Genomic DNA, 11625 nt, shown 5'->3' with positions numbered 1-11625 from the left:
ACGTTGGTATTTGATGGTTCTTTCCAATGGGGGTTAAGCATTGGTCATAGTTAAAAGCTATTAAGTTATATATATTTTGTTTCAAATTAGATTTATGATTATATATGCATATAAGTATTTAAAAAGATTTGATTTGCATTAATTAGCATAGAATATATATGTTTATTTTTGATATTTATTTTCGAACATCATATCTTATGATAATACTGAGAATGTCTAGTCGATATATTTATTACTTATTGGGCTATCGAACTCATTATCTCTCATATGTTTTTAGATTTAGATTGTTAATTACAGACATGGATACTATTTTGAGAGTAAGTTTAGATGCAATAGTCAATAGTATCAACTAAGTTTAGATAGATTTAGTATCATATTTTATAGGATTATTATTTAAGATATAATTGATGTAAGATCTTTTGAATATCATTGAAATTTTGTGAGAGATTAAAGTTGATTTTAGTTAGTTAAATTTTGAAGTTAATTTATTATAAATTTTACTATGATGCATTGATATTGTATTTAGAATGTCTTGTATGCTTGTATAAAGAGTTCTCCATGAGTATATGGTAGTTGCCATAATCTCAAGACTCATGATTTTAGAACAGAGGCATGATAATTAATATAGTATTAGAGCATAAATGGATAAATTATAACATATAGAGTTAGATGTACGAATATATATGGGTAGACACTAGAGATATCAAGATGTAAGTATGTATTGATTATAGTGAAGTTATCTTAATGAATTTTCTAAAACTTAGAGAGTATATATGAAAGATCACTAAGGAATTACCATTCATAGATTTTGACATATGATGGATAATTTACGGATCATGTTAGAATTAGTTAGATTTTGATCTAAAATAATTGCAAGAAGATTGATCATGAAATTATATTGTGTATTGTGATTATTAATTTGACGATCAATTATTTAAATAAATTGTAAGCTCTATTGATATGGCAGAATATTAGGATTTTCTTTTTTTTATTTTAAAATTTATTATTTAGTGGTGAGATAATCATTCATAAAATGTTATTTAAGTTTGGACTAAGGAAATTATTTATATATCTGATTGAAATATTTTTTGATGTTTTTACTGCAATGTGGGTCATGTTTGAAGCTTGTATATAGATAATGTAGTTGGGGACATTGCAAAGAAGTTTATTTCTTATTAAAAAAATTAATTATGAGATCATAGAATATTTATTTTGGTAGAATATTTAATTATCATCTTTATATCCAAATAATAGATCTTATTTATTTCTATTGGAGAGTATATGGTATGCATAAAACTTCAATTCAAAGTTTGGGTTTAGAAATTGATCAAGGGATTTTTTATCCTTATTGTTGAGGTTGTTAGTGAAATCTTTAATTGCTATCTTTGGATCAAGATAAACAATCTTATTCGTATCTATTCAAGATTTTGGGATATATATGAAATTATAATTTAAAATTTTAGGTGGAGGAATTGATCTAGATTTTTTTGCTCTTATTATTGAGGTCTTTGATAAAATCTAGTATTATATAGAGATTTGATTTTCAGAGACTTACATAATTGTTATGGAAGGATTTTGATAGATATCAAAGATCTCCACAGAAAGAAAATCTAGAAAAAAAAATGATTGAGTTAGTTTTACTTATATATTTTGATTTAAGTCCTTACTTGATGGTGCATTAGAAGATTTTTTTTTTATTGATTTTGCTTATGAAATTTTGATTTAGAATTATCTAAATGAGTTGATAAGAGGATTATAATTTAATTCATGATTGAATTATAGCAAACCTATAGATGGTTTTGGATATGTTATTGGACTTATGGGTTAATTAAGATGGTTGTGTTTCAGGCAAAATTAGAGATGAGAATCAAAAGTTTATCTTTGACTTTAATTAGAATTTAAAATTTTAGATCTTTTCCAACTATATTATAGAATAATATTTTGGTCAAAATTATTTGATGAATCTAAGAAGTTTTAATGGTTTAGATTAGAGTGCACAATGGAAATATGGTGATCTGGATTATTTTAAGCTAGTCAGTAATATTGATTCTGAGTTAAAAATTTATAATAGATGTATGCTTCGATATTTCTTTTAGTAGAAATTTATTGATAATAGAAAGGATAAGGATTTTTATTCTTGATTATTTTGGATGTTGCTATATACTTGTCACAAGTAGATCTCCTATCTACTATGTTAAAAAAAAATTTTGCATCTTAAGTCGAGGTCGAGGATGAGTAGACTATTGATTCTTCATCTTGAATTTAAAATATTTAGTAATAGATTTTTTTTCTCTTAATTTGAAGTATATATTCTTCTATCTATTAGAAAGAATGTGAGATCGTTTATCGATCTTAGGTTTTATACTCGAATGTTCATCTTTGGAGAGTATAGTAAAGTTTGTTTATGATCTTATGATAGATCGATTAAATTAAAAGTGGTTGATATTTTTGATGAAAAACTTAATACTCTTATTTGAAATTAAGATATTAATTTTGAATTCAAGAAATGAATGATTTTAATTCAAATCAACTCTTGAGGTATCGATCTTTCCCTTATGAAATGATTTAATGATGAATTTTGCATCAAAAATTAAAATATTGAACAACTCAAGGATAAGATTAGGGCCATGAATTCTAGAAAAAAAATTTTGAGCATAAAATTTTATTTTAGGAAGAAAGAATATAGTATCCTAGTCCCAATTCAGATCCAAAAGAGTGGCATGGATCTTAAAGCATGAACTAGCGCATGCACGTGCACACACACACGCACGCATGTGTGCGTGCGTGCACACACACATATATATGAATGAAAATAAGCGAGCATATATGTTGCATGCGCAGGAATTACTGTGATAGCTAGGACAGGCATGGAGGAACTCCCAAGGAGTTCTTTTCTGATTAAGAATCCTAAATCCATTGGAAATCCAACTAAAAATGAACTCTAGTTCTTTTCAGCAAAGGTATATTTAAAGGCTTCAATCCCTTAAATTTTCCTTCACTAAAATCACCATCATTTGGCTGCCCATTTTGTCTGATTTCTTCTTAATATATCGGTGGTTTAATCTTGCTTTGGCCGTCAGAAATTGGAGCAATTCATTTTGAAGACTAGGTAAATCCTTCTAAGCATCATCCCCTTAATCTTCTATAAGATCTAAGCTTGAAGTTTTACCAAATTTTCTATTGGAAACCTTTTGAAATTTCTAATTTCCTATTTCTCTAGTTTTTCATGTTTCGTCCTTGATTTTCTGTCACTGTCGTGGCCCACCGTCAGTCACTAGATTAGGTTGGTTGTCACCGTTGGGATTTTCTCTTTCTAGAATTATTTCTCTTTCTGTGAAATTATCTCTTTGAGATTGATCAATTTAAGAACCTTCTAATAATTCTGATGTAACCGTAGTGAAGAGAGTTTTGATCTGTGGTCACTGGGTAGCATACCAATATCCATCTTGACTAGATCTAATATCTCTAAATTTGATCATCCATGATTTATATTAAACCATCTTTATTCTAGTTCAATCATGATTTGATTTAAATTGCCTTATCAGATCAATTGAGATATCAAGAAGTATCGTATGACTGATCATGTTCCACCTTATCGATTTTTTTCTCCTCTGATATTTTCTCTCTACATGATTTATGAAACTAATGAACATGACTTGTTGCTTTGAGTCTGACTTAATTTTAGTAGAAGGTTTGAACCGTTTTATCAATCAGACAACATATCCACACCATCCGAGCTTTTATCAAGTATTGCAAGATTTGGTCTTTGTTGATTCTATCAAATCATTAGATTATAAATGACCCTGATTAGATGAAGGTACTTGATCTAATTGATCCCTGACTATTAATCAGTGTACCGACCTCCACTTTGACTTTTGTTAAATACTATTGATTTGATTTTTCTTGATCTCTATTGAATTATCTATTTCTTATTCTAATCATGATTTGATAAAACTATTCTAATTGGATCAGTCAAAATGTTAGATGCTATCATTTCTATCAATCTTGTGAGGGTATCGAAACTTAAGATTTTTATTAGTGATGGCCTAAGATGGATAGAAGAATACAATTTGAATAATAGATTTTGAGTGATGCTTTTAGGATTGATTGAATCTGTCCATTTAGTGTTCTATAGAGGTAAGTAACGAACAATCTTTTCAAGATATTTTATAATTTATTTTTATAAACAAATAATTATTTTTTAAATTATGCATGATTTGTGAAATTATATTTTGAATAAGAAGTGATTTGAAAATTTGAGATCTCTGAAGTATTACAGTTTTTTGATTTATGATAGAGTATGTATATATTGAATGAAATTATGATATTTATATATACTGTTATAAAAGTACTTTGATATAGATCAGATTTGTGCTCTTAACCTAATTATATTTTAGTGGACCCTGTCCATGGATGTTATATGTTGGTACTCAGTGGACCCCGCCAATGGGATTATATATGTTGATACTTAGTGGATCCACCAATAGAGGTTAAATGTTAGTACTCAGTAGATCCCATCAACGGATGTTATATATTGGTATTCAGTGAACTCTATTAGTGAAAGTTATACACTGGTATTTAGTAGATTCTATTAATGAAATTTATGTGCTGGTATTCAGTGGACCTTACCAATGGAGCTTAAGCTTATTATTCAATAGATCCTACCAATATAGATTAAATATTGATTATAATCAAAGACTGTTGAGTTGTATATATTTTATTTCAAATTAGATTTATGATTATGTATGTATATAAGTATTTAAAAAGATTTGATTTGTATTAATTAGCATCGAATATATATATTTATTTTTTATATTTATTTTCGAACATCATATCATGTGATAATATCTGAAATGTCTAGTTAAAATATTCATTATTTATTAGATTGTCGAGCTCATTATCTCTTTTTTCTTTTCAGATTTAGATTGTTAATTACAAATATAGATACTGCTTTGTGAGCGAGTTTAGATGCAAGAGTTAATAGAATCAACCGAGCGTAGAGAGATTTATTATTATATTTTATAGGATTGTTGTTTGAGATGTAATTAATATAAGACCTTTTGAATTTTATTAAAATTTTATGAGAGATTAAAATTGATTTTAGTTAGTTAAATTTTAGATTTAATTTATTATAAATTTATGTGATATATTTATATCATATTTGGAATGTCTTATATGCTTGTAAATAGAATCCTCTGTAAATACGTGGCAGTTGCCATAACCTATAGATTCACGATCTTTGGGTCAGGGGTGTGGCAAGTCAAGGGCTTGAAATTTGGAGAGCAAGTCAGATTTTTTAGAGTTCTTTCAGAAATTTGGAGAACCGTGCACTAACATACTTGTAAGGATTGCTTTGTAATGTACAATATCCTACCATAACTACATTTGGCATCTTAAGTTGAATAGCAGCCATCCATTTTTCCCTTTAGTTAGTTGCCAGTATCAAAGCTAAATGCAGATGGTTGTTATACCAGATGCAAATAATTGACACTGCAAGCATCTCGCATGAGCCCCTTTATTAATGTGAACACTTCACTTCCACGAAACCTATCCATTTGTCTTTTCTCAAGTGCACAACATAAGTTTTAGAAGACTGCAGGGGCGATTGTAAACAATTTAAGAATCATATTCATTTTATCTTGGGATCTGGTGCATATGATACAATTGGATTTGACCTTCCAATAACGTTAATCTTTCCGGTCCATTTCTATGGACAATCTCCAACTTCTAAATTTACTCAACTATGCTGATTCTCATCCTATCTGCAAATTCTTGTTTGTTTTCTTGTTTCTTGCTGATGAACAGAGCTGAACACCGCGAGTCTGGGCTCAAATACAAATTGTTGGATGATAAGGGCTTACATAAACGAAAACATTAGGTACATGAAGATATTAAGCAAAAGGGATCTATCATGCCCAGTAACTTGAGGAATCGTATATAATTTTCAGAGTTGGGACCTTCTCTTGCCTAATTTTGGCTTGGCCTGGAATGTAGCACAAATTATAGAGAGAATGGGGCCTTCTCAGATTCTGATTTGTGCCTCTTTAGCAAAGACCATAATTGATGGGAAAAAGCCTGGATGGTGCTGATGGTGAAATAGATTGAGGAGTGATAATATTATTTCAGAATTAGATGCTATTTTTAAAATATAATTCAAAATTTCTGAAGTTGTGAGGAGAACAAAGAAGAGACCAAGGTGGAGAATTTATTCACATGTTGCTATTTAGGAATCCACCGTAGTTTCATCATTGTGCAGTGTCTATGTTCCCATATTTCCAAGTATTCAATTTAAAATTAGAACAGTTCAAAATTTTGAAACTTTGGGCCTAGTGATTTTTACAAATAACTCTATTTATCATATGACCTGTTGGCAGAAATCCTTTAGGTTAAATTGTTATTCTACTTGTTTAGGTCATTTACGGTCGATCCAATAAGTTCAACTACAACTCTAAATCAAGTCAACTAGGCCTTAATTCCGAACTAATTGGGATTAGATTTATGAATCTTTTTCTTCTATTCTGCTTAGTTTAGAGCCATACTTTTTGAATGATTTTCCGATATTAAGTGCTTCCTTACTACTGCATTCCATATAATTGGATCTGTCAAAATGTAACCGCTACCTCCGTAATAGATCCTAATCAACGTTAGAAGTAGCGAGATTGAACACAACCCGAGAACACCCATAGATGAAAAATCGCACAAATATTGACAAAATAGATATGAAATTTCAAACACTTCTTACATCAGCTAATATAAATCAATATATTTCAAAATTTTTGTTGCTAAACTATCTATAGGCATGTCAGAAGTTTTTCAAGCTATTTTCTTAAATATATTGAATAGGATGAGCACGATAACCTTCTAGAACAATGTAATTTTTGAGTGGTTCCTTGTGCATCACAAATTGCTGTATAAAAAAGTTAGAAATTAAGCAATCTACTAGTCATTATGAGAGTTAAGCCACAAAACAAACAAATAGTACCATTTTATTCAAGATTGGTATGAATATTGACACAATAGTTGGCTTAAAGATTCTTGATTTATTGAAGAGCAATAAAATAACCAACTCCATGGCTACAACTACATATTTGAGCAAGTCTTTACTCTTGTATATCTAGGCCTTTCCCACATCGAATTTTTCACTCATCATCATACAAGCTTGGCTCAATCCAGAGACAATCCACTGGTTCTTTCACACCATAGAACTTGGGATAATACTCCTGACTTCTCATAGAATAGTATACTCCCTTCCTATGATCATCCTCGTCCTCGCTGAACCTAGGAAAGTATATCCTGCTACCAAATTCTTTTCTTGGTGCTTGCACTGAGAGAAAAGTTCTGACATCCAAAAATAATATTTTCTTTTCGAGATCGTATACCTTCCTCCAAGTCATCTTTGATTTATCCAACCTAAATACAAGAATTGGCTTTGCATCATTACCATTGAAAACAGATAAGAGCTCTCCATTAGATTCCACCAAATAGCAATCTTCCATGCTTCTCTCTTCATTCACCACAGAATGAATTGGTTTTGGCCTATCAAGAACTGTCCATGTCATGTCCATTGGATTGAAAACTCCAAGGTTTCCATGTGTACCAAGGCAGTAGAAAAGGCCATGATGAAAAACGGGATTGTTATGAGTTGCACAGAATGGGAGATTATTATCATACCATAGTTCTTTCCAAGCATTGTCACCGTGATGCCACATTGAAATATGAACATAAGTACTATTTGTACCTCCAATGCCAAAAACCACACAATCTGAAGATGTTGGTGGGGAAGAAAATGAAATGCCGGTGAAGTGATACCAACCTTCATCAAGCTCTGGAAGATCGATGACTGTCCCAGTAAATGGATTGATTATAAATAAGAAAAAATCACCTTCAGAGATCAAGATCCATCCATTCCTAGAGAAGCGTAAATCCAATGGCTCATTTGATGAGAGTTCCTCAATCTCCATGGTGTAACACTTTCCGTCAATAGGGTCAAAGAAGTTGCATTCACCATGAGCACCTGAAGTATGCATGAGCACTGGCGTATGCTTTTTAGTTTGAATGTTATCAGAGATTGAGCTCCACTTCTTGCAGACTGCATTAAACTGTATCTGGTCCACCCAAGATAGATGTGCTGCAAACAACTCCACAATCTCCAATGGAAGATCTAACCATGGCCTTGATGTTGCATGCTCCTCCTCATTTTCATTTGAGGCATGTAATTGAATAGCCTCACCATGTGACATTTGGTCCAATATGCTATCGAACATTTGCTAAAACAACAGAAACAAAGCATAAGTCAATAAGTAATTTAGATGCTACAGCTTGAACCTGTGACATGGTCACATAAACCCTAGAGCAAAGCCCTAGAGATCATGTAAAGCCTATAAAACTAAGAAAATCTCAAATAAAAATAGAATGATGATATCCATAAAAAATTCAGCTATATTAATCTAACTAAATAAATCTATCAATATCAAACAATAAATTTTATAATTTTGATGTTCATCAGGCATCAACTAACTAACTAACAATTTCGATGGTTGAACTCCATGCCCAACCCATCAAAACTATCCAAACTACACATCCTATGACTAGAAAATAATACAACAGATGGATATGGGCTTCCCAGCTTGATAAAAAATTCTCACACATATCCCAATATAATAATAAAAAATAAGAAATTATCAAATAATTATTACTTATACAAATTTCATGCCACAAAATACCACAATCATCCATAGTGACACATGTCTTTTAGTGTAATGCATCATATTATATAATTATCTCAAACAGATCCAAAAATATTTGGGTACTCATCTCTAGACTACCGGAATGATTAATAACATGGCTAGTCTAGAGCACTGCAAAATATTATTCAGCCACACAATTCGACTATATGCTTGTTAAGTAATTCTAATTCAAGATCATAATCTTCTATAAAATTCGATATGTATAAGTATCAAAGTCCACCCAAACCAGAATTAGCAATATATGATACATAAATTCATATAGAACTACATATATTTAACAAATAAATATATAACAGCTAGCTATCCAAAACCACATTGATGCACGAAAATAGTGCATATATAAATAGGTGATCAATATTTGAAATTCTTATTTTTACTAGAAAGTGCTCAACTCAGTCTACACCCCGAGCTGAGAACTAGTGCGTCAAAATTCCTACTCAATATTTTCCTATTCAGAAGATCATCCCTCTACAACATTCAAACCAGTCATCAAAAGATATTTACCTAGTGAATTTAGCAATCTAAACCATCCATTGGTGTCCACCGCCGCAGATAAGAAGAATTTTATTCTATTGTTCAACTCATAAAAGTTTGCCCTTTGACATCTCCAAACTCATAATGATTAAATCCAATCATCAAAAGAAATTTACCTAGTGAATTTAGCGATCTAAACCATCTATTGGTGCCCACCGTCGGGGATAAAAAGAATTTTATTCTGCTATTCAACTCATAGTGGTTTTCCTTTTGACATCTCTCAACTTATACCCATTCTAGTAACTAAAATTGGGAATGCAGAAACTCAATCTGCTGCATTTTTTTGAGTAAATAAAATTGGGAATGCAGGTGAATTCACCTGCCACTGATTAGCATTACATCTGAAAAATGTTGTAGTCTATTTTAGAGAATGAGAAACATACATGGGTAAGTTTGTTTCCTCTAAATACATACCACATTGCCCACTGCAGATCTTGAGAACTGTTGATACAGGGAATATACAGGAACATGCACGGGAGAACAAATTTGCTGCCTCTAAATAAATATCGCAATACTCCTACTTGCTTCACAGTTATTCGATGGTAAAGTCTTTGTCATGCAGTTTAATGCGTAGATTTAATGAGTGAGAAGAGAGACGAGAGAGGCATAACCCTCTCCTTTCTTCTTCCAAAGAGGGAAACCAACTTCATAAATAAATAAATCAAAAAAGAAAAAACACCCCGTCTTCCCTCTTCTTCTCAAACACGCAGTGGCCGGTGACCCACAACGGCGTCCGGCGGTGAAGAAGCGACCACCCCGGCTGGCAGTGGTCGGTGAAGCAAAGGAGAAGAGGGGAAAAAAAAAAAAAGAAAGAAAGAAAGGGGAGACCCTGTTCCCAGCCATCCGGCAGCTTGCCGATCCACAGAAAGCCGTCGAAAGCGGCTATAGGGGCGGAAAAATGGAAGAGGAGGCAGAGGGTGGATACCTCAGTTCGGCGAAGCCAAAAGGCGATTCCGGCAAGCCTTTCCGACAGAAATCCAAGGGAAAACACCAAGAAAAAGCCTGGAAATAGATGAGATCCTAAGAGGACGAAAAGGCATCCTTCTATAGATGAGATCTCAATTTTAGTGGAATTTGGCTTGCCCTGGGACTCCCGGTGTCCACTGGAGTCGGGAAAGGAAGGCTCCCAATCGGAGACTTCTCCTCCTTTAGCACGTGCTAGGCACGCGTGACCCATTGGTCCGGGCCTCTTCAGGCCGGCCCATGGGCTAAGAGTTGGGCTACTGCATGAGAAATAGGGAGATTCTGAATTATGAGCCATAAATCCCTGGATAATTCGGAAATCATGCTTATGCAGTCAATCAAGAGACTCGGTGTGTGAGATGATTACAAATATATGCCCTTTATACTAGATGAGTTTTCTTCAGCCTCTACAGAAAGCATGTATTGTGCATCATAAAGATAGGTTCGCTATATCAAATGATAATTTGGGGAGATAAAGAAAAGCATCGAATACTTAAAAAGCAGATAAGAGAGTTCAAATACTAATCAAATGTAATGGTTTCATACATTCAAATTATTAATTGTCTCTCTTTACATTTGCTGGGCTATATATTATAGGTCCTTGTTGGAGGGAATTTGACCGCAATGCATCAGTTCTGAAGTAGATTAAAATGGAGGAGGATGTCAGGGAAAACATAACATTTTGAGATGAATGCAGTAAGTAGGGAAGGAAGGGCTTGTGACTGCAATAAAAGTTAGATCCACATTACTAGGACTATGCAATGCCTCACAATGATCTTGAATTGTTTTAGTGTTTGTAGAGAATTTAAATTGATAAAATCGAATTTCAAATATATCAACTCAAATCATTTACAATATCGGGCATGTTGTTAGAGACCAAGAAGGTATAATATCTGTAAAAGAAAAGCCCGAGAGATGCAGAAAAAGGAGGAGAAACATAAAAAAAATAAGTGGAGAAGATCACTTCGTTGTATTTCACTATGATATGTACATCCATATATAGAGATGAAGAAGAGAGAAACAGGCAGGAAATTGGAGAGATCACGGTATCAATCACGTGATCCTCCCAATTCAAAAACATACCATAGTAATTATAAAATATTCTAGACAATATTCTAGACAATGGACATTCCTAATATTTTGTAACATGCCATTGTAAAAAATATTCTAGATAATGTATATTCCTAATATTCTGTATATTCCTTATATAGGCAATGTACATTCCTAATAGTCCCCCTCAAGTTGGCGCATAGAGATTTCGAATGCCCAACTTGCATAGAATCTCTTGAAAATGATCACAGCCGAGAGCTTTGGTAAAGATATCTGCAAGCTGACAATATGTAGGAACATATCGTGTAGCAATGTCTTGAGATTGTAGTCG

At 32.4% G+C, this 11625-nt stretch overlaps 1 protein-coding gene across 1 annotated transcript; it reads right to left on the bottom strand.

Annotated features, from left to right (window-relative positions):
- Positions 1-6963: 6963 nt before the first annotated feature.
- LOC105042057 (F-box/kelch-repeat protein At1g57790) lies at positions 6964-10458 on the bottom strand. The gene is made up of 2 exons (XM_010919162.3): positions 10207-10458; positions 6964-8267 (listed from the first exon to the last, which is right to left on the bottom strand). Exons 1-2 carry the CDS (start codon positions 10456-10458, stop codon positions 7140-7142), a joined length of 1380 nt encoding a protein of 459 aa, XP_010917464.1. The 3' UTR covers positions 6964-7139.
- Between the last annotated feature and the right edge of the window lie 1167 nt (positions 10459-11625).

Source organism: Elaeis guineensis, chromosome 3 (assembly GCF_000442705.2).
Source record: "Elaeis guineensis isolate ETL-2024a chromosome 3, EG11, whole genome shotgun sequence".
Lineage (NCBI taxonomy): Eukaryota > Viridiplantae > Streptophyta > Magnoliopsida > Arecales > Arecaceae > Elaeis > Elaeis guineensis.
This window is presented reverse-complemented; position numbering and strand designations above follow the sequence as displayed.